Source organism: Panulirus ornatus, chromosome 11 (assembly GCF_036320965.1).
Source record: "Panulirus ornatus isolate Po-2019 chromosome 11, ASM3632096v1, whole genome shotgun sequence".
NCBI classification, from domain to species: domain Eukaryota; kingdom Metazoa; phylum Arthropoda; class Malacostraca; order Decapoda; family Palinuridae; genus Panulirus; species Panulirus ornatus.
This window is the reverse complement of record NC_092234.1, coordinates 58,404,935-58,432,145: the sequence shown is the minus strand read 5'-3', so window position 1 is coordinate 58,432,145 and position 27,211 is coordinate 58,404,935. Positions and strand designations below refer to the sequence as shown.

Sequence of the window (27,211 nt, the reverse complement as noted above, 5' to 3'; positions counted from 1 at the left end):
CCTCCTGCATGTTCAGGCCCCGATCACACAAAATCTTTTTCACTCCATCTTTCCACCTCCAATTTGGTCTCCCTCTTCTCCTCGTTCCCTCCACCTCCGACACATATATCCTCTTGGTCAATCTTTCCTCACTCATTCTCTCCATGTGCCCAAACCACTTCAAAACACCCTCTTCTGCTCTCTCAACCACGCTCTTTTTATTTCCACACATCTTTCTTACCCTTACGTTACTCACTCGATCAAACCACCTCACACCACACATTGTCCTCAAACATCTCATTTCCAGCACATCCATCCTCCTGCGCACAACTCTATCCATAGTCCACGCCTCGCAACCATACAACATTGTTGGAACCACTATTCCTTCAAACATACCCATTTTTGCTTTCCGAGATAATGTTCTCGACTTCCACACATTCTTCAAGGCCCCCCAGAATTTTCGCCCCCTCCCCCACCCTATGATCCACTTCCGCTTCCATGGTTCCATCCGCTGCCAGATCCACTCCCAGATATCTAAAACACTTCACTTCCTCCAGTTTTTCTCCATTCAAACTCACCTCCCAATTGACTTGACCCTCAACCCTACTGTACCTAATAACCTTGCTCTTATTCACATTTACTCTTAACTTTCTTCTTCCACACACTTTACCAAACTCAGTCACCAGCTTCTGCAGTTTCTCACATGAATCAGCCACCAGCGCTGTATCATCAGCGAACAACAACTGACTCACTTTCCAAGCTCTCTCATCCCCAACAGACTTCATACTTGCCCCTCTTTCCAAAACTCTTGCATTTACCTCCCTAACAACCCCATCCATAAACAAATTAAACAACCATGGAGACATCACACACCCCTGCCGCAAACCTACATTCACCGAGAACCAATCACTCTCCTCTCTTCCTACACGTACACATGCCTTACATCCTCGATAAAAACTTTTCACTGCTTCTAACAACTTTCCTCCCACACCATATATTCTTAATACCTTCCACAGAGCATCTCTATCAACTCTATCATATGCCTTCTCCAGATCCATAAATGCTACATACAAATCCATTTGCTTTTCTAAGTATTTCTCACATACATTCTTCAAAGCAAACACCTGATCCACACATCCTCTACCACTTCTGAAACCACACTGCTCTTCCCCAATCTGATGCTCTGTACATGCCTTCACCCTCTCAATCAATACCCTCCCATATAATTTACCAGGAATACTCAACAAATTTATACCTCTGTAATTTGAGCACTCACTCTTATCCCCTTTGCCTTTGTACAATGGCACTATGCATGCATTCCGCCAATCCTCAGGCACCTCACCATGAGTCATACATACATTAAATAACCTTACCAACCAGTCAACAATACAGTCACCCCCTTTTTTAATAAATTCCACTGCAATACCATCCAAACCTGCTGCCTTGCCAGCTTTCATCTTCCGCAAAGCTTTCACTACCTCTTCTCTGTTTACCAAATCATTTTCCCCAACCCTCTCACTTTGCACACCACCTCGACCAAAACACCGTATATCTGCCACTCTATCATCAAACACATTCAACAAACCTTCAAAATACTCACTCCATCTCCTTCTCACATCACCACTACTTGTTATCACCTCCCCATTTGCGCCCTTCACTGAAATTCCCATTTGCTCCCTTGTCTTACGCACTTTATTTACCTCCTTCCAGAACATCTTTTTATTCTTCCTAAAATTTAATGATACTCTCTCACCCCAACTCTCATTTGCCCTTTTTTTCACCTCTTGCACCTTTCTCTTGACCTCCTGTCTCTTTCTTTTATACATCTCCCACTCAATTGCATTTTTTCCCTGCAAAAATCGTCCAAATGCCTCTCTCTTCTCTTTCACTAATACTCTTACTTCTTCATCCCACCACTCACTACCCTTTCTAATCAACCCACCTCCCACTCTTCTCATGCCACAAGCATCTTTTGCACAATCCATCACTGATTCCCTAAATACATCCCATTCCTCCCCCACTCCCCTTACTTCCATTGTTCTCACCTTTTTCCATTCTGTACTCAGTCTCTCCTGGTACTTCCTCACACAGGTCTCCTTCCCAAGCTCACTTACTCTCACCACCCTCTTCACCCCAACATTCACTCTTCTTTTTTGAAAACCCATACAAATCTTCACCTTAGCCTCCACAAGATAATGATCAGACATCCCTCCAGTTGCACCTCTCAGCACATTAACATCCAAAAGTCTCTCTCGCACGCCTGTCAATTAACACGTAATCCAATAACGCTCTCTGGCCATCTCTCCATATATATATATATTTTTTTATACTATTCGCCATCTCCCGCGTTGGCGAGGTAGCGTATAGAACAGAGGACTGAGCCTTTGAGGGAAATCCTCACTTGGCCCCCTTCTCTGTTCCTCCTTTTGGAAAATTAAAAAAGAGAGGGAAGGATTTCCTGCCCTCCCTCCCCCCCCCACTCCCTCCCGTTTTAGTCGCCTTCTACGACACGCAGGGAATACGTGGCAAGTATTCCTTTTCCCCTATCCCCAGGTCTTATCAGGAATAGCACCTCTTTTGAATGACTGATCGCATATACAGATATCTTTAAATGACATCTGTCATGTTGATGATGTTACAATTTAACAGAGGAATTGATTTTTTGATTCCCAGTCATCATTCTATTATTCACATTCATTGTATAAAACAACGAACTCTGATATCATCGCTGTTCGAACTGGTAACTGAAATATATCAATATTATCTTTGTCTTCTACTGTGGTTGACATGACCACTCAAAGTGTCGGTTCTGACATGTGCACCATGTTGGCAGTGCATATCCGACTACATCACTGGATGTAATTGTAAAACAACTCTTGTCTTCTGGGTCAGGTTTTTATAGGCTCTTGATTTTTTTTACGAGTTTATTGCTTACTTTTGAATTGCTAAACCCCATATATTCCCTGATATACTACTATCACCTTATCTAATATCGTTCAGTATGTAAGATAAGATGGACCGGTCCTCCGCAGGTATTTTTGCAATCACTAAGAACTTTGTAAGCACCTTAAACAAGCTGCCGTTTCCCCGAGTTACTGTCGACACAGAAGAGCTCAAATAGGCTTTACCTCCGGTATTATGTACTCTGACTACATAAGTGTTGTGTCAAGACACTACACAGAGCCCGGACACGCGTACAGGAGGGCACCGTCTTATCATCATTGACAGATAACACCGGGAAGAGTTACCGTTGGATGACTCGAGCCATGACGGGTTCTTAGTAACGTTGTAACATCATGCGTTACGCTCGTAACATCACACGGTCACGTAACAAAATATAGGCCGTCAACATACTCATTTAGACAACGGTGAGCTCTCTCATGACCTGTCCTAACTATCCTAGTGATTATTGACGTATACATGGCGCGGATGGGAAAGGCAGCCTTATCATCCTTTATCATATTTTAATCAGTCCTAACAATCACTGTGTGTTTGTGTGTGTGTGTGTCGAGGCTTCATGAAGCAACAACACACTGCAGTAGTCTCATCCTCTGAGACACACACACACGCTCCCCGTATATCATCAAAGCAGACGTAAGTCCCTCCACCCCTTAACTCACCATTACCTTTAAAAGTTTGTGACCGCAATGCATTTTTCTGAATGTAACGTCACCCTGTGAATCCCTGCGTTCATCATGTGACGTGTGATCCAGGTAATCCCGAGGTGGTGGTGATATGATAATCCTCACTTGGTGTGATAGGTAATCCCCACGTGATATAGTACAGTAATCCCTATGGAAACAAATTAATCCTCTGGGATACGCTACCTTATCTGTGGCGTTTGCGAAGATTACCACGCCCATGGCCCACAGATACTTGCTCTACCATACATTTCTAACTCATTCTTGTTTTTATTGGACTTGTAGAGATGTGGGTGGATGGGGGACTATATTGACGAAACAGGCGGACGACCAGGGGCACCACACAATACACCCTTTCATCTATACAGACCACCATTAATGGCGACAGTATACCACTTGCACGAACTCAACACCTGCACATCAATGATTTCTCTCACATTAAGTTACGGTATTATCAGTAGTTATGGTCATAATTCATATTTATAACCGTTCGGTAAGATTATTTTACGTGATATTCCATCATTAAGTCTCGTCTGTACAGTAAACCTAGTGAATATTAACTGGTACATTGCGGGTGACATAGCCATAAATTCCTATATGGGTGTGGTTCAGGGAGGGTCCCGCCTGCCGTTCAGCCTTATGGAAGATGGTTGTAATAAAGGATGGGTATTGTAATGGCTGTTAAGGTTTGAAATTAAGGAAAATTGATAATGGTTAAAGAGACATGTCTACTGATATAATGGGATTCAAGTTTCTGAAGCAAAGAATTAGGTAGGATTTGTGGCTGAGTTTAAGAATACGTTGGAGCAAAGCCCAGTTACGATGGTAATGGGAAAAAGTTGCTTGAAAACAGGGTTTTGTAAGGGAGAGAAATTTTAGGGGCTCGTTGAACGCTCCGACGACCGGGAATAATGTAAATGAAGATCGTGAAATATTTTCCTGGAGTACTTGTACTACAGCACTGAAGTCGGTCTCTGTCGCTGGTTATCAACAAGCCTTTATATGTAGACTACTCAGCCTTGTTTAGTGAGTGGTCAGGCAATATATTGAGTACAACATTTTGTTTTAAACACCAACCATCCCTTCTTATGTCCCCCATTACATAAAATTGGCTATTTTCCGTATATGTTACATTATCATAAATAACTTAAATGGCAATTTTTGAATAACGTGTAGATCGAAAACTTTCACCCCCGCTATCTGTCATAATAAATCTCTGTAACGTTAACTTCATCACCTGCCGCGGTCATTTTGTACTGAATTTTGTGTGATTTATTATTTAGAAAAAATCCATCATCTGTTTTTTTCTTTGAATTATGATCCTATTTCTCTTTTCCAGAAACTTCATTTGCACACATTTCCCATTTTCTGGCCTCCATTTTCTAGTTTCTTGCATTTCCACACATTTCCCGTTTTCTGGCCTCCATTTTCTAGGTTCTTGCATTTCGTTTTCGTTCAGCTGTGCAACACGCATCATCATCAAACACTGGGCGACATGTACTTGGGTAGAGTGGCCTGGTGGCGGCGGAGGGTGGCAGTGACGTCGATCATGGCGGTGGCCGTGTTGGTGGTGGCAGCGGCTGGAGACGCTGACGAGGTTAAGGCCAGGCAGTACTCGACCCCTGGTATGGACCTGCTGGAGCAATTTCTACAGAGCAGCCCAGAACTGGTGAGTGAGTACCTGTCTGGTGGAGAGGTGTCTCTGCTGGGGGGGTCATGTGTTGGGAGAAAAAGTTAGGTACAAGTGATCATCAAATTACTTTTGAGGTTACTGTCAGCATTGCACATTATCTTGGTCAACATGACACTCGACCGATAAATTGTAATTGATCTTCGCTTTGCTCGTGACAGACAAATCTGGGATGATATGGTCAATAAAATTACGACCGTGGCTTGATAAACAAGTCTTCTAAAACAAAGTCTTTGATGGAGGATCGATGAAGTAAGAAAGTGCTTATTGTCTAAGAAATTAGTTAAAAAAAGAAACCCAAAAGAGATCAGTAACCAGCAGGATGGAATGAATTATGTAAATTTGCGCAGAGAAATCAAGAAACTTGTACGAAAAAGTAAACGTTAGTATGGACCGACGACTGCAGAATATGATTAAAGATACACTAATTAGTTTTATAATTATGTAGGAAGCATACGAGTCATTACTCAGTTATTTGGTCCACGGTGACTTGTTTCATGGCAAATGAAATCATAGCATAGATACTGCACGATTATTTTGCATCTGTATTTACGATCTAGAACGCAAATAAAGTGTCGAACCCAGTTTCATTGATGAGAGAGGTGACTTTTTTGCAGTTTATTGACATAGAAATTGAAAATATACTATTAACAATAAATAGACTATAAATAAACAAAACGGCAGACGCTGGACGATTTCATCCGAGGATGAAATGGGCGAAAAGTGAGATCATTAAACCCTTGGCTTTACTCAATAAGTCACTTGCTTGCGGAAAAGTTCCAAAGGAATGGAAGCTTGCTAATGTAAAACTAATACTTTAAAAAAAAAGAAAAAGAAAAAATGTTACTCGGAAATTATCGTCCAATTAAAAAAAGAAAAAATGTTACTCGGATATTATCGTCCAATTAAAAGAAAAAAATGTTACTCGGAAATCATCGTCCAATTAAAAGACGAGAAAAATGTTAATCGGATATTATCGTCCAATTAAAAGAAAAAAAATGTTACTCGGAAATCATCGTCCAATTAGCTTAACGATTGTAATTAAAAAAAACGTATGGAAACCATCATTCGAGAAAAAAATCGTAAACCATTCAAAGGACTACCACTTACTAAACGAATCTCATCCTCAACTCGTACGATGAAAGTAAAGCAAATAATGTCATGTATTCAGATTTTTAAAAGTTATCGATAAGATTTCGCACCAGTGGTTAATAGAAAAAGTTAATTCACGTGGGGATAGGGGAGAAAGAATACTTGCCACGTATTCCCTGCGTGTCGTAGAAGGCGACTAAAAGCGGAGGGAGCTGGGGGGCTGGAAATCCTCCCCTCCCGTTTTCAGTTTTTCCAAAAGAAAGAACAGAGAAGGGGGCCAAGTGAGGACATCCCTCTAAGGCCAAGTCCTCTGTTCTTAACGCTACCTCGCGGGAAATAGCGAATATGTATAGAAATATACATTCCTCCTTAGAAAGGTAGCGTCAGCGATACACGGAGATAGATAAGGCCACATTCACTGCCATCCATGCTCTAGCTGTCATATGGAATGCACCGAGACCTTATACCCTTACCCACAACCAGACCCCACTGTTTAGGCTCCTCAGTCCTCCAACACCTCCAATTTGCTACGATTTCTTTAGTCATATAACTTGGTTTTGGAGGTCTGTATGTTGCTGTATTCATTGTTTTTTCTGAGATGATCATCACTAATTTGATTACATTTTTGCGGTTGATCTTAATCATAACTTTTCTACAAGTTTACGTATTGTATATTGCAACATCACCTTGCTTAATGGTGCCGCTGGATGTTTTATATTCATCTAGACAGTTTGTACGTTGCACCGCCATATGGAACAGCCTATGGGCTGTCCCATGCCCTGGTATAGCCTCTAGGTTGAACCATCTGGTAGGACAATAACAGGCAGTAAGAGGAGTCCTGTACCGGCAGTTGTGTGGTTACGTCCACTGCCAGGAGCCCGTCCCACCCTCCAAGTGCCCCCACGGCACCTCCTACCTCCAGGGCGTGGCACAGTTCGGCTGCTGCGGTGCCTGCGTCAGGTTCAAACGTGAGTCAGATCATTAGCGCTTTTACATCTCTCTAAACCACAATAATGACACACTAATGCCATAAGACACCCACCCCCTGCTGTCCAAATCGCGTGCCACAAGGCCACCAAACCTTGGCTGATTTGCTTTGTTTTGCGACGCATCATCTGCAAAGTTTCCAGTAAAGTCGACGAGGTTTGCGTCTCCACAGAGATGAACGACGAGAAGTGCACCGGCAGCATAGATCCCAGACTAGGGGGCGGCTACACCCCAGTGGAGGGCCGTCTACCACACCAGTTCTTGGAATCCGAGCAGCCTAGCAACCTACCCAGTAACACGGTCCAGTCCTCCTGGTGCGACTACTACCTCCGCTGTGACAATGATACTCGTGTGTGTGTCCCAGGTGAGTGCCAGGTATCGCCTCCTCCTGTGTTGGCTCAGTAACTTGTCAGTCTCAGGTGAGTATACCTACAGACAGCCTCAGAAAACCACCGGGTCCACGACGTATGTGCCCCGTGACTACAGACACCATCCTTTCCTTTACCCTGCTCTACCGTTTGACATCCAGCCCTTCTGATCCCCGGACTGATGCCCTCAGCCCAAGATGAAACCTTCTTTATGATTCCAGATCCTGTGAACTGACCCCTGTCACACCCCTAGATCTCTGAGTTAATCTCTGACTCGTCCCTCTTACTCCCACGGATGACCTAACTTGCTTGACCTTGTAGCATAACCCGAGGGTGACCTCTGTCATTGCCCCAGATCCCCAGTACGACTCCCATACCCTCCCATCTCCAGCCTACCGCCTCCCTGGAGGCCAGTGACAGCCCTCGTCCTTCCCCACAGATGAGGTGGTCGGCGACTGTCGCTACGTGCAGGATATGTACGACAGCGACATGGAGAACGGCCTCATCCTATACTACCGGGACGACTACCGGTGGCGACCGGACTGCACACCTGAGGGTTACTACAGGGAGAAGCAGATCAAAGGACCCTACGATGATCAGAGGTCAGGTTACAGGTTGTAGGGTCACAGAGGAGGTCAGGGAGTGATCCTGGGGGTGGGGTGAGGTGGGGAATGAGGTGAGGTCAGGTATGATATGGTCAAGGAGAGAGTCTTGCACTCGTGGGACTCCATTTCTCATACATCCTCTACCCTTGTACAGTTTCTTAGATCTATGTGTGGTATCTGCATTAGTTCCACTCAGACTGTAGCAATACTTCCTCACATCATTTTCAACGTTTCTTGCTTAATTTCGTGTTATGTCCTCTAGTTACTCTATCCCTACATCTCTCGAGGAAATGTTCACTGTCTGTGTTATGAATCTGTTTTAAAAACTTAAAGGTTGTGATCATGTCACCCCCTCACTCTTCTTTCCTCAAGGTTGGCAAGTATAAAGCCTCAAGCATTTCCCTGTAATTCAGCTTTTCTAATTCTTGTACCATCTTTGTTGCCCTTCTCTGGACCTTCTATATTAATAGCTCTTGACTATTCTCCGAATGTGGGATTCTGGTGACAGGTTAAGAAAGACGTTGACTTCCAAGTTCTTTCCACATACAAAATCATGAAGCTTATTCCCTGCTGGATGATAACTTTATTTTCTTTTCACTTTGTCTCATCCTCATTCATTGAAATTTACTTGGGTTGAATTTCATCAGCTATGTATCACACCAACTTCAGAATCCGTTTAGGTCCCCTTGTAAGTTGACGCGATCCCCTTCAGCTTCCACTTCCCCTAATGACCTTTCTATTACCTGCAAACATTATTCAGATAGGAATTCATACCTTCCGGCAAGTCCTTCACACAGATCAAGAAGAGTAATGGTCCCAGGACGGAACCCTGTGGTACTCCACTGGTTATCTTGATGTGTTTGGAGAAGGCTCTTCAAACAAGCTATATTTGTTTCCTTACACTGCACCAATCTCCTGTCTATCGAAGGAGTTTCCCCCATAATTCGTGCTTAGTGGTCCAGCCTTCCACGTCAAATGTTTCCTGGCAGTCCAAGAATAAACAATCCATTCAGGCTTCCCTTTTCTCTAAGACTGAGCTCACTCTCTCGTAGAACTCCAAGAGGCTAGTCACACGTCACCTCCTTTCCCTAAAACAGTGTTGTTCTTTCACTAAGGTAATTTCTCCTGTGAAGAAAGTCACCCACTTCCTTTCTAAGCATCTTTTTCCAGAACCTAACTCACCACACTCGTCAGTGAGGCTGGCTTGTCGTGAAGCGTCTGTTCCTGGACTCCTCATTTATAGACAGACATAACGTTTGACCTGTTTCCATTCCCTTAGCATTTTGCACGTCACCAACGACTTCTTTTATAGACAGACATAACGTTTGACCTGTTTCCATTCCCTTAGCATTTTGCACGTCACCAACGACTTCTTGAACAGTATTTTAAGAGCGTCGTCTTGCGTTGGTCCACACATCATCAGCACATATGGTGCTTCATCAAGACTTTGAGACATGTATGAGTCAAGACTTTTTAGTATTCTGTTATTGATATATTTTCTAGATATCTCAATGATTGTTAAGACCTCCCCTCCATTCCATCCCTCTGGTGCTGGGGTTACAGTGTCTCCCACTATAAAAACACTTTTTGAACTTGTTATTCTCACATATCCTTGTATTGTCCTCTGTAACTCTTGCCTCTGAATCCTGTAGTCTGTTTAGATGGTCTGTGAGTGACCATTCTCTCCTGACGAATTTATGGAAAAGTTATGGATTTTTCTCCTGACTTGTCCACAGTACCTTATATAAAGTTTCTCTCTTCCTCCTTCTTACTCGTTACTCTCATAGTCACAGAGAGTCTCGAAATTCCTTCGCTTTTTTTGACATCATTAACAAAATCATTCTCTACTCTTATCTTCCTGAAGGGGAGGGCAGTAGTCAGTGTTACACTGTTATATTCTACTGGCTCACCACCACCTGTCCCTGTCCCACCACCAGCTGTCCCTGTCCCACCACCACCTGTACCTGTCCTACCACCACCTGTCCCTGCCCCACCACCAGCTGCCCCTGTCCCACCACCACCTGTCCCTGTCCTACCACCACCTGTCCCTGGGTCGTCTATTGCCCCTGGTGATCATCATTACCCCTCCCCCCACTCTGCTGCAAGTGCCTGACGGAGTTTGCCGCCCTACAGGAGCGTGTGTGTGGACCCGGACGGCGTCACCATCTACGGCAAGGCCTTCCCCTGGCAGACAGACCTCTTCACCAACGCCAACTGTAGTGAGTCTGACTTTACTCTTGAACACTTCCACTTTCCCTCTCTAGTGTCACTAACTACTGATGAACCATCCATTGATCCCCTCACTCCCTAGTGTCATTACTACTGATGAACCATCCATTGATCCCCCTAACTCTCCAGTATCTAGGTATCAGGCCAGAAGGACAACTTACATATATAATACAACTTATATAACCTAGTTTTTCACGTCGGACTCTAGAAATAAGACGAGATATTTTCGTAAGGCCGAGTTAGCCAAGTCCGAGACACTAGTCTGTGCCCACTCCACTACTGAAGCAGTACTCATCACCCTCATGAGTTAAGCATAGTCATCACCTGGACCAGGGTACACCTTGATCTATCCTCACCTGCTGGTGTAGTACTAACCGTACCCTAGCTACAGGTTCACCCACTGGTCCAATGTCAACCTGGCCCTAGCCACAAGACTCACCCACTAGTCCAGTGTCAACCTGGCCCTAGCCACAAGACTCACCCACTGGTCCAGTGTTACCAGTGTTCGGGATTGTGTGCCAACAGAGTGTTCCCGGCGGGTGTGGGAGCGGCAGCAGGCGGGGTCGTCCACGGTCACCCTACACTGCAAAGAGAACGGAAACTACGAGCCGATGCAGTGTGAGGACGGCTGGTGCTACTGTGTCCAGCCAGACACCGCCACGCCCTACGGGGCCTTCCTGCCCGAGGATGCCATGGACCTCCTACCTTGCTGTGAGTACAACACTTGTCCCGGTTTTACCCCTCTGGCTGATGGGATACTTCCATGGGTCGTCTGAGAGGAAATCCTTCAGTCGGTTTTCTTACCACCACAACATCACAAGGTGAGTGCAAGTCTCCACCACCAACCATAGTGTGGACTGACCTGTACTGATACCTTCACTCCTCCAGGGGATCAGCAGTCACACAGGCATCAGATTACATTGATGCTGGGACAAACATTCTTACGTTGGGTTACATTGTACAAACATACATACACTGGATTATACTGGTACATACATATACTGGATTATAGTGGTATAAACATACACTGGATTATACTAGGGATACGCACATCTGTTCAGGCAAAGCATCACACACCAGCATTTGAGATCTATTACTTAGGATCATGCCAGAAACTCCACGTCTTCCTTATTTCTGTGTCTGAAGCAAAAGACAGACTAACGTAACCCGATAACCCGAGTCAGTCTGGAAAAGACTTACCCATACCAACCCTCTCACTCTATCCAAGCCACACCCATCCCAGTCAGACCCGATATTTTCCAACCAAATCTATCCTAACACTTCCTGGTCCAAACCCACCCATCCTAACCATGATCGACCGAGTTTAACTCTTCCCAGTCGCCTCCTCCGTGTTCAAACATAAGCCAACTCGACCCATCACTATCTTAATTACGCACAGTTCCACTCGTGCAGTCAAGCGCAGTCCAACACAGCCCCAACCTTTTCTCATCCAACCCAACCCTTTATCAAGCCCGACATATCCTAACCAAGCCCCCACCCGTCCCAATCACAATAGACCCATCCAATCACCTCTCAGGCTAGGATGAACCAAGCCAACCAGTGAAGACCCAGCTTAGAATGATCTGCCTGCTAAGTGTCATGCCTGTTGCCACCTCAGACAACAAGACGTTGACGGGCCAGCAGTACTTAAGACGGTGCGAGAGCCAGTACCACGCCCACCAGCTCCTGATAGAACACATGCGCGCCAAGGGCGTCATGGGTAGCCTCTCTCTCGTTCGCTGTGATGCTGACGGCTCCTACAGCGGCGAGCAGTGTGATCTCGAAATGTAAGTTACCCTCCTGGGACGGTAAGTGGTCAGTCACCTATTTGTACCGTACGGGGAAGGAGGTGCACACTCACTATCATCATAAAGATTTTGACATTTTCTGCATGCTGTCTGCGTTGAGCAAGTCGTCATTTATTTCATTGCGTTTATCCGCCACTCTTACACTACAGAGGTGCTTCAACGCATCTTTTTAAATGTTTTGCTTGTTTTCATGTTATGTCCTGGGTTGTCCTGTTTCTACATTCTCTAGGGAAACTGTTCGTTGTCTGTATCATCAGTTCGCTTTATAACCTCAAAGGTTGTGATTATGTTACCCGTCTATTCTTTCTTCTATCATGAGCAAATTAAAGCCTGTAGCCCTTCCTTGTAGCTTAGTACTTTTAACTGGTCCTATCATTCTTTACCTTCCTCTGGACCTTCTCTGTTAGTTCTGCATACGATGACCAAACTTGAGAAGCATATCCTAGTTTGGTGAACAGCTGGCTCAGCATTTATTTAGTCACGAACTTCAATGCATTTCTGATTCTTTCTAGCATTCAGTTCGTCTTTTAACTATTCTTATAAGATAGGATGATGGCGATAGGACGATGTCGCCTTCCAGGTGTCTTTCACACACAGACTCCTGCAGCTTAATTCCTGTTAGATCATAACTACATCGAGTTCTTTCACTGTAACCCATCCTCAGTACATTTAACTCGGGTTGAACCTCGTCTGTCATGTATCAGATAAACCCTGGAGTCTGTTATGGTTAACCTGATGCAATCCTTCACAAGACGTCTAACACATCGCCGAAGCAATGCCTATGATCCAAGGAGAAACCAAGAAATCAACAACCAGAATAATGGCCAAGACGAGATATTCCAACTACATGCATCGCAAAACAGCCAACGAACCTACTAGAGCTACCCAATTTATCGGTTCATAGTCAATGGAATGACTCCTGCAATCAGGATTCGAGCCAGCGCCCTCACCTTTGGGCAGCTCGAGGATGCATCACGACATGGTGTAGCAGTCAGCAAGGCTGACTGCTACACCACAAGCAGAAACGTGCATTTTGGAACGGTCACAACTATATCTGGCGTCTACTTTTTCGTAAAATCCACCAATTCTGAAGATAAATACTAATATTTTGGTTGTTAATGACTGACGGATTTCTGGTGTGTTGTGAGGAAAATTATTCATAAACATGTGCATAGACGTGATAAGGAGATTGTCTTTTAGATCGAATCTGACATTTCTGTTGTGATTTGGGAGAGCCCATCGGTTATCCCTGGGTCAGTTTTTTCCCTGGGATGGATACTACTGCTTCTCTGGTCGCGATGCCTCATGTTGTGCTGATCGTATAGCAGAGGTTGTCTTGGCTGGGATGGAGGCCTGCATCCCATCTTGGTGCAAATCTTTTTCTCATTCGTGGTTTGATCGCGCCTGTCCTGATGCCTGTCACATCAGGGACGGTGCATACCGGGACCATGAAACTCTTGCCTTCCCCAGAGACCCGCTCTGCTTTCAACTTTTGCTCGTAATCATTGCTAAGCTGTTCTTCAAAGAGCCAAACGTGCGTTTATAGAAAGATCCTGTGCTGACTTCTGCCAAATCTATTTGGTCCTAAACCAAAAGCATCTCTGACTAATTCAACATTTCCTCCACTTTTGTGACCTGATCAGTATATTGCTAACCTTCCATTTTCTTACGCTGCGATGTGCCGCTCTATTACTGTTTTGTAGGTATATTCTGGCAATTTTTCTCGTGACCTGACTGCCTACAAGTGCCTCCACCCCTATAGGATGGGAGGCGTTTGACTGCGGCTTTCCACAGCTTCTTTGTGGAGACCGACCGCTCAAGGAACAGGACCGCTCAAGGAACAGTTAAAGTACAATTCTTTTCATTCTTTTGTCTTTCCCTCTTTACATAACCTTCCATCATTCTAAAGTCAGGTTTACAAATACCTGTGGAGCTCAAGTTAATTTGTACTTTCTTTTTCTTTCACCCGAGATAGCCATGATTGGGTCATGTTAATAAAGTAAGCCATGTTGGTCACAGGAAAAAAATCGCGATGATGGAGCAAGTGTTTGGAATATTGTGCTGTTTGTAATGTTTATAGTGGTCAGTTCAAGATGAAAAATTGCAGTATGTAAGTACAAATAATAAGAGGAATGATAGTATAAAAAGCTAAAAAGTTTTTAAAAGCTTTTGATTAGGAATCTGTTGAAATTAGGAATTAGCGGGGAAATAATGACTTAAGTGAATATTGATTTTTTCCAAATAATTTTCATATCAATAGCTTGTTAATGATGAGGTGAACTTTTTTTTAAGTCCGTTTCGGATAGTCTCGCGCCATGAGTGAAGCATATCGTGGACTCGCAACTCGGGAACTTCGGCGACCCTCGAGTCCCGACGACCACGAGGCCCTAGTCAATCTTGGCGAACGTCATGGTTTATGGTGGTGGTGGTGTGTTCACGATGTACTGCTGAAATTCATTTACTGAAGAAAACCCGGCTTTCCTCTGTGATAAGACACGCGGGATGCTAAAGATATAAGTGCGTTCTGTGGTCAAGAAAAGTGTCTTACGTGATTTGTTCTTTTGTGAGTTTTCTCGTGTGCTTTTTTGAAAAGTTAGCCAAGCTAACCAACTTCTTTTTGTGCAAAGCCATGCATGTCAGAGAATTGATAATAGCCAAAACGATTGGCCTGGAGTGGTTTAATTTGTGTTGGGAAATACTTGTGCAGTTTTGTGATGAAAGATAAAACTATGAAGTCCTGGTAAAGTTGTGCACCGTTTTCTTCGTGTTTGTCATGGCTGCTGGCCAAGTATACAAACCATGATAAGGTAAGTGTCTTGATATTGAACCCGTCTATTTTGGTTGTGGTCTTATGGTGCATTGATTCACAAATGAAATAATTTTCTGTTGAAAACCAACAGATGTCAGGTAATATTTTGGATCTGCCTTGACCATGACGATCATTATGATTTTTGCCTGGCTGTAGGTGTCCATCATCAGAACTATTAATGTAGAGTGCTTTTACCACTTAATTTCCCCGCTAATCCATAACCCTGCTCACTTTAGGAGGACTTAAGATTGTGGGAGCAGGAGGTGCTGCACCTCAGATTGCTTGTTCCTAGTCAACTGTACAGACTGGAAGGATTACAGGGGTACCACTACCCTCAAAATATGTCTTAAGTAGAACACGTGTATCGTCTTACTGATGCATTACTTAGAACCTTACACTCGTGTTGCCCCGTCTCTTAATCTGGAATTTATACACCTTGTTTTTACTTCTGTGTATGTATATACACTCGCATTTCAATATAAGCCAAGTGTGTGGTAGTACATACAAGTACTTTATTGTCACGGTTTGTTACAAGGAGGGAGTTTTCACTTTCTTGGGTCTCTAATCGTTATCTCGAAGTATTCCTTAATTGCTTGTTCATGGCTTAGCTTGTTTCATTAGTCAATAAATAAGATGCTGAAGAAATGCTCCTAGACATTCCTCATTACTCTTGCCCAGCTACAGTCATGGCCTTTTGGAATTTTACATGTAGTTTTCATATGGCCATTCTGGTTCTTCCAATAGTAGGCAGATTGAGGGCTTCCCTCATTTTATAGTTCATATCATGCAATTCTGCCACTATTTTGAGTGCATTCCCTTGAACTCACTCCAGCAGTTCTGTTTGTTTTTTCAAGTGTGAAGACTAGCCTATTGTGGCATGTTTTACCCTTGGGTGAATTTGTCACATACAGGCTCTTGAACATTTCTGTGCAAAAATTTGAAGGCAACTTTTAGTGAACAAAATAGGTTGTCCTCGTCATTATTCTTATGCTGTTCCTGGGTATTTTTTTATATTTCTACTTAAATTTGCCTCTCACAGCTTAATTCTTTGATTTTATTTCCTTTTATATGGTATTTATTATTTGGTTTGTTTAAACCACTTCACATGTTTGTGACCTTGTATTTTCCACTGTAAATTATCCTAAGCCATTCTGTGAGTATTGTTGCATCTTGCATACGACAATGCAGTATTTCATGATTTTATAATTTTGCTCTTCATTTATGATTTTAACTTTGTAAGGAAGCATATTTTGATGAGAATCCACCTCGTTTGTGAAATGATTTACATAGAAATAGTAGAGGCCCAGTACTGAACCTTGAGGAACCCCACCAGTCACCCTTCACCAGTCTGGGAAGGCCCCTCTAATGTCTTCTCTTTTCCGTAACAGTTTAGCCATCAATCCATTCAAGCAACACTTGTGTGATAAGGTATTTGTACTGTTGAGTATAAAGGGAGAGCTCTACACTCATGGGGCATGTATCTTGGAGTAATTTCTAATTTACTACTTGTTTGTTATGGGAAGAGAGATTTGTACTTTTTGTCCCAATTCTTAATCATATATATGTGTACCATATCTGTATACTTATTGTATGTATGTGTACACACACATACACACTTCCCAGTCTAAGCTTGGTTTTGTGTCAGTGTAGTCTGTAAATACCTATTTTTACTCTATGGGGACTAATGGTATACTTGTGGCACTTCATCTCTTAGATAATCTCTGTTGTCACACAACCTTTTAACTTTGTTTACATTGCTTGTATTTACCATGTTCTTATTCAGTTTTTTCCTTCTTTACCACTTTTATACTTTAAAGGTAATTATCCCATATGAAGTTTTCTGCATAATGTCGTGTTATATTCTCTGGTTGTTCTATTTTAGCATCTGTTGTTTTAGTCTGGTTTTGAAATTTTAAGGTTGTGATCAGGTTACCCCTCACTCTTATCTCATGGTGGGTAAATTAAAGACTTCCAGCCCTTTTGTATAGCTTGCCTTTCTTTATTCGAGTACCCTCTTTGTTGCTTTGCTGTAGACCTTCAACTTTGTCTCTTTGTTCTTCTAGATAATATTCATATTGAAGCCTTATTTCACTCTGTCCCATCCATATTACATTTACTTAGCTTGTATTTCATCAACAGTGTATCATTACCAACCTTGAAGTCTTTCAAGATCCCCTTGTAAGTAGATGTAATCCTCTTTGCTTTTCGTTTCCCTCATGACTTGCTTCACTCCCTTGGCACTGGCTTTCCTCCAGCAACATTTTGAACAGTATTTCAAGAGATGTGACTATTGTGTCAGCACTCAAGATCAGCACATATTATATAGTTTAGTTTCATTACAGCTATGAGTTTTTTTAGTGACCAATATTGCATGGGCAAATAACATTCCCTCATCAAGGCCATCTTTGGTGAAAGAAAAAAAGTTAAAAGAGAAAGAAATTGGATGTCAATCAGGCCCCTGGAAGTATTCTTAGACATAACTATTAAAGGAAGAAAGGTTGATGAGTGAAAGACAAAAGAAGGAAGAGTATCCTGCAGCTTAGCTGTTGGAGGGAAGGAGATATCGTATCCATTAATTTTCAAGTGGCCAGACTCTACACACATGCTGTAGGAGGCAGCAACCAGATGCTTGCTACAGGTATACCTTGGGGATGGGGACACATTTATACAGTTCACAAGTACAGTAGCCAAAATAATACCTGCAGAATAGACTGAGAACAGCACTATCATGGCATACAGAAAGGGAAGGTTGAGGAGAGGTGATGCCAGAAGTGTTAAGGAGACAGAAGGCTTTTCATTCCACTATACTTAATAGGAGTGGAGGGTGAGCCACCCAGATGTGTGAGTGGTATTGCATACTTAGGCAAATAAAACCCTTGTAGATGTGAAACAGCATCTCCCAAGAAACAGTATTATGGTACCAATACAACACACAGCTTTTGGGAAGCAGATTTTGTAATGATGATTATGTGAGGTTTCCAAGACTGTTTGGAGTACATAATTATGGCCAACGTGTGTATTATTACATGCTTGAATTGTGGTGTTTTGAAATTGAACATAGGGAGACATATGACTTAAAAAGAGAAATGTGTTCTTTGTTCACTTTCACCAGTATAATCTTTTTCTGTCCATTGAACAAGACCTATTCCTGCCTGAAGATTAAGCTTCTTTACCTGCCTCATGTATGAATGTTAGTGTCAGCTGTTTTCTAGCAGACCATATAAAGAGACTCCACCTAATGTTCACTTTTGTATGAAACAGAGTTTACTTTCTCATAGAAATCTAAGAGGTTCAATACACATGATTTCCATCCTCTGAAACTGCTGCTTCTCACTTAGGCAGTTTCTTCTCTGTAATCAGTCATTCATTTTCTTTCTGATTATCTTTAACAGGCCTGTATAGACCATCTTCTCTTGGAGACCTGTCTGATATTCAGAAAACTGAATCCATACAACAGTATGCGATATAATGTCCCAAATGTATTTTAACCAGATTTTCATCATAGTACATATGGAATTAACATAAAGATTAACAGAAGTGTCAAATAATGAATTTAGGACATTATTTCTACTAAAAAAGATATATCAACACTTGCCAGAGTAAGCAGGCAATCAGGGACAAGTTGTGTGGGGGAAGATTTCATATTGGGAAAGGTTTGAATTGGGAAGATTAGGCAAGGTTTGGATGCCATATTGACAAACGCGTTTGGATACCATATTCACAATTACAATTGCAGTGGTTTGCAGGAAAATTGCAGCAGCAGACATATCTGAATTCCTTAAGTAGCACAGATCTGCACATACCAAGAGTAACTGCGAGACTTCTACTAGCAGGAACTTGTGCTTCACCCTCGACCCATGCTTACTCCATCTGCCAACCCTTACTGAAGTTTTGGCACACTTTCTACCACATAAAGAAAGGGACTGTGAGAAGTAGGTTCCTCACAGAATAGTGAAATTGCATATAATGATCCTGCATAAAGGGAGGGATGGGTGTATTCACTAATTCTCCTCTTTTCTCGTATTACAGAAACTGTGTTCAGCATTTCTGTTGCCTCTTGTAATGCTTTACTTTTGTGACCTCCTATTTCTCTTTGGAGTGTATTCTTTAGTCCAAAAGTCATTTGTGATTTATGTGTGTCAGCTTCGTGCTTTAAAAATGTTTCGAATTTTAGTGTCACTTGTCTTTCTGATAAATCCTTCAGCCTTCATGTCTCTGGCTTTCTCTGAAATCTCCCTTTTTTTGGACAGGCAGTGATCCTCTGTGCTCTACACTTTTCTAAACCTTCTATATACTAGATCATAAATTTTCCTGATTGTTGTGTCTCTGACAGTGTATTTTATTCTTTCTAAAACTTCACTTAGTTTACTCTGTACCTTTGTTTTGTGTACTCTTGTCCATGTTCCATTGCATTGAACAGCCTCAGAAATTGCTTGTGATTTCCCATAACACCTGTGTGTTTAAGGGAGGATAGCATCTCATTGTTAACTCATCAAGTTATCATCCACCTTGCCTAAATAAGGGGATGGCATCACCCTTCTTAACACAGAATCTGATAACCATTCCTTCTTAATTGAATTAAATATGCTTTAACTCAACCTAAAAATGACGGCTAATGATTTTACTGCTTAATAATTCTTTAATCATCACCAGAACTAAGCTAATGATTTTGCTGCACAATATTCCCTTAAAGATCACCAGAATGTAGCATTATGCATGCTTTTAATTACTTTTTTAAAATTATCTTTGGAGGTTTACTCCTTGGATCCCATTGACCAATTTTACAGCTCGAGCACTGCATCCACTAATATGTGGTTGCTGTACTTTCAGATATAGTTATTTCCTTTTGTTGAACAGTTTCCAAGACATACAGAAAAGACCACTCTGACCTTTTGTTTTTGCTTTTCATTCCTGTCCTATTCATTCATCTGTTTACATACCCTTTGAATCTCCTCAGCAGATTTGATTCTGTGGTCTCGCCATTCGGCTGTATTCTTCAATTCCCTGATTTCTTTTCCCTTCAGATGACTCTTCAGGATTTTTCATTTTATTCCTCAGTTTCTTCATTTCCTCTATCTTTGATAAGTGTTAATCCTCTTTCTCAGTAATCCACATAGTTCCCCTAGGTGTGTGGTTTCAGATGATTCATCTTATATTTTTCCACTTACTCTCTCCATCCTTTGTAAGGCTCATATGGCTCTTGTCTCCTACCCTTCATATGGTTTTAGTCAAAACTGTTTAATCATGGTACTTTCCCAAGTGTGAATCCATTTCCGTTATGGTACTATCAAATCCAAAAGTTTTTGCTTGGCTTGACTCTGTGTGTATGCTTGACTTACAGACTTTACATAGTCTGACCTGACTGGCTTCTTTGCCTTGGCTTGTGAGCTGTATTTGTCTGGTTCTTGCAGTGCTAAGAAATGCTGAAGATACTGATATTCACTTTCATTTGTCTAAGAATAATATTTGGTTAGCTTAGTGGATAACAACAAACTTTATCCAGGAAAAAGAAAATTTACATCTAAGTTACTGAAACATCAACTGGCAGAATTTTATCTTAGTAATAAAGGCTTTTTTTTCATTTATTATTACACTCCTCCATAGTATTTCTTTGTGAAACTTCTTTACTCACTTTATATTGGTAACTTACATTATTAATGATACATCATGATGAGGAATGTGGCCCGTGATGCTGGTGTAATACTACTCATGTATCGTACATAAAGAACATTTGTACTACAGGTGCCGCTGTTACGACAAGTATGATCTGCAGATTGCACAGCCATCAGGAGGAGGATGTAGTGAGTACTAGTTATTTGCATTGATAGGCCAGGTCCAGGACTGGGATCAGACCTGGGCTGAGATCTGGGGTAGTGCTGGGATAAGGTCCTTAATGGATCAAGACTGGGACTGGGATCGGCCAGGGCAGGGACCAGATCCAGTTCCGATCAGAACCAGGGCTGAGATTAGGAGCAGGGCTGGAACTAGGTCCAGGATGGATCACGACCAGTACTAGGATCACTTCCAGACATGGGATAGGAGCAGGGATAGGATCAAATCAGTACTATAAGTATAACCAGGGCTAGGATCAGGACAAGGACTAGGGTCAGGGCTGTGATTAAGGCCAGGAGTAGGGTCGGGGCTGTGATTAAGGCCAGGACTAGGGTCAGGATGGGATCAGGGCTAGAGTTGGAAGCTGGACCAGGGCAGAGATCAAAACTTGGGCTTGGAACAGGACTAGGATAGGAAGTAGGACCAGGGCAGAGATCAAAACAAGGGCTTGGAACTGGACTAGGATTAGGGATGGGATCAGGACTAGAGCTGGGATCACAGCTAGGGCTGGATGTAGGACAAGAACTTGGATCAGAACTATGGATGGAAGTAGGATTAGGGCTTGGCTCAGGACCAGGAAGTAGGAGTCAAGTTGGAAGCAGAAGCACGACCTGTGTTGAGATCACGACCATGGCTGGGATGAGGACTAGAAGTAGAGGCAGAACCAAGGCAGAGATCAGGACCAGGGCTGGGATCAAGACTGAGGCTGGGATCAAGACTAGGGCTAGGACCAAGACTAGGGCTAAAATCAAGACCAGGATCATGATCAAGACCAGGGCTGGGATTAGAACCAAGGGTGGGATCATGATTAAGGCTGGAATCAGGTTCAAAGCTGGAATCAAGACCAGGCCTGCAATCAAGACCAAGGCTTGAATCAATACCAGGGCTTGGGATCAAGGCTAAGGCTAAGATCAAGACCAGGGCTTATGATCACAACCAGGGCAGGGATCAAGACGGGCTGAGATCAAGATTAGGGCTGGGATTAAGGACAGGGCTTTGGATCAAGACGGGCTGGGAACAAGACCAGGGCTGGGATCAAAGCCAGGTCTGGGATCAAGACCAGGGCCAGGAACAAGAGACCAAGGCTGGGATCAAGGCCAGGGCTGAGATCAAGACTAGGGCTTGGAATGAATGCCAAGGTTGGGGTCAAGACCAGGTTTTGGGATCAGGTCTGAGGCAGAGAGCAGGTCCATGGCAGGGATTAGAACCAGGACTTAGATTAGAGCTAGAAAACATACAATCTGACAAACAGAAAGATCAATTGAGAGATAGGGAGAGAGAGAGAGAGAGCTATGTGACTTTGATGTGGCCGGCAGACTGTGCAAGGGACCGCTGGCTGTATGGGGAGAACAACATTATCGCCACCTTCAGTTGCACCTCACCAGACCAAGCTGTGGCAGGTGTATACAGCAGCATCCAGCACTTTGGCAACAGTGCCTACTGCGTCGACGCTGATGGTGTGAGAACTGGGCCAATGGTGAGCTTCCCTTTCACCATTGCAAATGTTTTCAGTTGATTAGCCAGACTGTCATTAAAATTGGGACCTTGTAGATATAATAAGAAATATTTAGTCAAATATATTACTGGGATTACTATTTATGGTTGTTTTAATATTACGAGGGGAGTTTTACACTCGTGTTGCTGTCTCTCAACCTTGTTCATATGTACCAGTTCTACCCTTACACACACACACACACACATTCCAGCTTAAACTAGTTACGCATTTATTGAGTGGCCAGCCCCGAGGAGGAGGATTGAATAGCTGAATTGGCTGTGGGCCTGTGGGTGTGCCCAGGACTCGAACCTGGGTGGGCCCTTGTGGGAATTATAGCCAGTTTGTACCGTGCATGAAGTATCTGTACGATATACTAGTATCCTAGCAGGGGAGCACCAGTGTCCCAGCAGGAGAGCACCAGTGTCCCAGCAGGAGAGCACCAGTGTCTTAGCAGAGGAGCATCACTGTCTCAGCAGGGGAGCACCAATGTCCCAGCAGGGAAGCATCAGTGTCCCAGCAGGGGAGCACCAGTGTCCCAGCAGGAGCACTAGTGTCCCTGATGGAAAACAAGATCCTGGATGGACAAGAGTATCCCGTATGTTAAACAGTATCCTGGATGTAAGAGAGTATCCCAAATGTATAATGAATCTCAGATGTCAGGGAGGATCCCATATGTACAAAAGTATCCCAGATGTAAAAGATGATCTGGATTAAGAGAGTATTCTAAATGTAAAACAGGATCCCGGATGTAGAAGAATACAGATGTAAAACAAGATCCCAGCAAGTGGCTCCATTGATCCAACAGGGAGCACCAGAAGTCCCAGCAGGGGAGCACAAGTGTCCCAGCAGGGGAGCACCAGTGTCCCAGCAGGGGAGCACCAGTGTTCTAACAAGGGAACAACAGTGTCCCAGCCAGAGAGCACCAGTGTTCCAGCCAGAGAGCACCAGTGTCCCAGCAGGGCAGTACCAGTGTCCCAGCCGAAGAGCATAAGTGTCCCACCAGGGGAGCAAGAGTGTCCCAACCAGAGAGCATAAGTGTCCCACCAGGGGAGTACCAGTGTCCCACCAGGGGAGTACCAGTGTCCCACCAGGGGAGCATCATTGTCCTAGCAGGGGAGTACCAATGTCCTAGGTGGGGAGTAGCAGTGTCCTAGCCAGGGAGCATCAGTGTCCCAGCTGGAGAGCATAAGTGCCCCACTGGGGAGCAACAGTGACCCAACCAGAAAGCACCAGTGTCCCAGCAGGGGAGCATCAGTGTCCTAGCAGGGGAGTAACTATCCCAGCTAGGGAGCATCAATGTTCCAGCAGGGGAGCACCATTGTCCTAGCTAGGGAGTAATTATCCCAGCCAGGGAGCATCAATGTCTTAGCAGGGCAGCTCCAGTGTCCTAGCTGAGGAGTAACAATGTCCCAACCAGGGATCATCAATGTCCCAGCAAAGTTGCCTAAGTGTCGTAGCAGGAGAAAACCCTTGTGACCCAACAAGTGTACACAAACCAACATTTCTACTCATCTATTTGCGCATAAGATAACAAACTGAAAATCATGCCATGATTTCTTGACCTTTCCTGACATTACTTGCTACAATCTTTTAACTCTGTACTGTTGGCCGGCAGGTGGATTCCCAGTATGCATCTCTCCTGGACTGTGTGATGGCAGCACAGTGCCAGATGGGTAACACCGCAGCCTGTTCCTGTGCCTGTCAAGAGTGTCCCATCACTGCATATGTCAAGTACCAGATGTAGTTGAATCTGGTGATCACTGCACCACCACCAGGATCTGTACCCTGGAACAGCTTTTATTTCAATATTGCCTTTTGTACATTGTTGCTTTTTCATACAGTCTGCGTCTTCCTCCTTACTGCATTGCATTCATTTATTGTCTGATATTTTTCAATAGCTTCCTGGCTGTTGTACCATATACATCTCCATTTTCCATAAATCTTTACACGTTTTCTATAAAGCAGAACTTATTTCTCAGATTTCCTATTTCTTTTTGTTTACATTGGCACTCATTTATGGATTCCATCACTGTAAATTGCATAGAATCGCATGTAACATTGACCCAAACTGTGATGATGTCCTGCTTGTAACAAATTGCCCATTTGTACATTACTTGAAGAGTTTTATAGTTGTAGGGCCCTGTATCTTATTAATTTTTGTAGAGTTCCATCAAGACTTATAATTAAATAAGATGCCATCATTCACAGCCTCCTTGCTTAGACCAGTCCAATCATCCACTACCTTCACACTAAATCAGTATTTCTCTACATCCCTCTTGACTACCCTCTCTCAATTATGATCATGACCTCTGGTAACTCAAGAACCGTTTACTGTCATCTTCCTGTTCATTCAGGAACTTGAAGACTATTCTGAGGTTCCCCCCTCTCAGGTGGACAGCTGTGTAACCTTCAACTTTTCATTGTAGTTCAGCTCTCTTATTTCTTGTATTACCTTGGTTGCTCTTCCCTGGACCCTCTCAATCATACCTTTTTGTTTCTTAAGGTGCCATGACCACATCTGGTATGCATTATCTCATATTGGTGTAATATACATTGAGAATAGTATACCTAACATTTCCTTCTCCATATACTTGAATACAATTGTAATATTCACCAGCAGACAGTTTACTTCTTTGACAGTCCTCCTGATGTGAAACTCTGATGACAAGATTACTGTAGGTACAATCTCACCCCCTATATCTCTCTCACACATTTATTCCTGTTGCTTATATCCTGCAGAGTAGTATTCATAGGAAGACCTTCTTTCCCAACCTCATAACCTTGCACTTACCAGGATTGAAACTCGTCCGTTTATCTGACCAACTTTGGAGCTTGACTAGGTCCCCCAAAAAGCTGATGCTATCGTTTTCCCATTTTCATACCCAGTTCCTCTCTTGACCTCAGGATTACCTGCAAACTTGTTTATGGATGAGTTTAGCCCTTCAGGTAAGTTGTATACATCACCAAAAATAGCAATGGGTTTGGGAACAAAGCCTCTAACTTGTGTCCTTTGTGCCCTTCCATATAGGTAATCCTCAGTTAGGGAAGGAGTTTAGCCCTGACTCCTACCTGTAGCTTTAGCTTTTTAATCTTTTGATGGGATACAGTGTCAGAGATTTTGACAGCTTTTGAACACACAATGCACCCATCCATCTCTGTGGTGCAAAACCAAGCTTACCGTGTTATAAACATTAACAGGTTCTTGATACAGGACCTATTTCCTGTGAAGCTATGCTGTCTTCCATTTGGAAAGTTTCTTTCTTGTTGGATGTCATATATTTGCTTTATTATCTGTTCCAGAGTATTATTAACCACATCCATCAGTGAAGTAAGCTTGCAATCATTGCAACTTTCTGGTCACCATTCTTTAAGATGGGCACAACATTTGCTCTTTTCCACATCCTTAGAACTACTCACTTTTTAAGTGTCCTATTAATATGTTTTCAGGGGCTTAGGAAGTGCCTCAGCATATTCTTTCGGCACATATGAAAAGACTTTATTTGGCACATATTACCTTTTTTGGGTCCAATTGTTATAGTAGCCTAATTATACTGGTTTTGTTAATTTTTACAATTTCCAATCTATACTCATGTCTCATTTCTGGCAATGATGTAGTATCATCCTCCACTGTAAAAATGCTTTAAAATTTGTTATTTATTTCCTCATTTTTCTTGACATCAGGCATCTTTCCCTCGAAGTTCCTTAGCCTGATCAGGTGTTCTGTAACTTATTGTTTGCCCAGGATTAACTCTCGGAAAAGCTTTGGGTTGCCTTTTCTGACATGGTCTTGTAGATTCTAGTACTTTGATATTTACCACTAGTTTATCTGCATTGATACACAGGATCTTCAGTCTACAGCACTTGCTGATAGCTAGTTCCATATCCCCTGTGATTTTTCTTCTCCATGGTCTAATCCAATCTCATTTTTTGTCCTTAACAATTTCTCAAACTCTCTCCCTCTCATCTTTTGTCTTGTCACTCTAGAGATACACTCACTGAACTCCTTTCCTCTGGCAAGCTTTTATGACTGTTAACTTCCCTCATGACCATTGCATAGTCTGCAAAGGTATTCAGGTAGGAGTTCATTCCCTAAGGCGAGTCATTTACACGAATCAAAAATGGTAATGGTCCCAAAACAGAAACAGTGGTACTTTGCTAGAGACATCGACCCATTGTGAGATGGTTCATCTGAAGGATGTCGTCTTTTACCCATCGAAGCAGTTTCCCCTGTATTGTTGTCTGGTGATTCAACTTAACCACTCATCTATGAGGTATAGTGTTTAATGCTTCCTGGCAGTCCAGGTACAGATCCAGCCTTCCTATTCATCTAAGAAAGCTCACTCTCTTTTAAAGATCTAAAAAGTTTGTTACATGTCTTATATTTCCTGAAACAATGCTGTCTTTCACAAAGGTAATTTCCCCTGTATAGAAAGTTATTCATTTGCTAATTATCTCTTCCGGAACCTCACAGACCACACTCATCATTGAAGCCAGTCCATGTAATTACCTATTTGTACTGTGTTGGGAGTGAGTTTTAAGATCTTGAGGCCCCATCCCTTGAACATTCTGCACTCGAATACTACTTCTTAAATTTATATATGCTGTCTTTTGTAATTTAAAAGTATATTTATTTATATTATACTTTGTTGCTGTCTCCTGCGTTAGTGAGGTAGCAC

General features: G+C 42.9%; 2 protein-coding genes across 3 annotated transcripts in view; both read left to right on the top strand.

Annotated features, from left to right (window-relative positions):
* The first annotated feature begins 3,470 nt into the window (after positions 1-3,470).
* Positions 3,471-25,829, top strand: LOC139751569 (uncharacterized). 2 transcript variants are annotated; one of them, XM_071667143.1, is made up of 11 exons: positions 3,471-3,573; positions 5,080-5,289; positions 7,253-7,370; positions 7,562-7,753; positions 8,197-8,359; positions 10,496-10,581; positions 11,117-11,302; positions 12,210-12,378; positions 20,951-21,009; positions 22,357-22,517; positions 24,151-25,829. In XM_071667143.1, the coding sequence occupies exons 2-11, from the start codon at positions 5,116-5,118 to the stop codon at positions 24,277-24,279; spliced, it is 1,437 nt and encodes a 478-aa protein (XP_071523244.1). In that variant the 5' UTR covers positions 3,471-3,573; positions 5,080-5,115; the 3' UTR covers positions 24,280-25,829. The 2 variants fall into 2 exon arrangements, with proteins under 2 accessions (XP_071523244.1, XP_071523243.1); XM_071667142.1 differs by having other exon boundaries at positions 3,482-3,573; positions 5,055-5,289; positions 24,151-24,416.
* The window catches only part of LOC139751566 (uncharacterized), a 307,619-nt gene continuing 295,476 nt past the window's right edge, over positions 15,069-27,211 (top strand). Inside the window, exon 1 of the mRNA XM_071667138.1 lies at positions 15,069-15,206. The gene's annotated coding sequence lies outside the window, so the exon portion shown is untranslated. The remainder of the gene's footprint in view (positions 15,207-27,211) is intronic.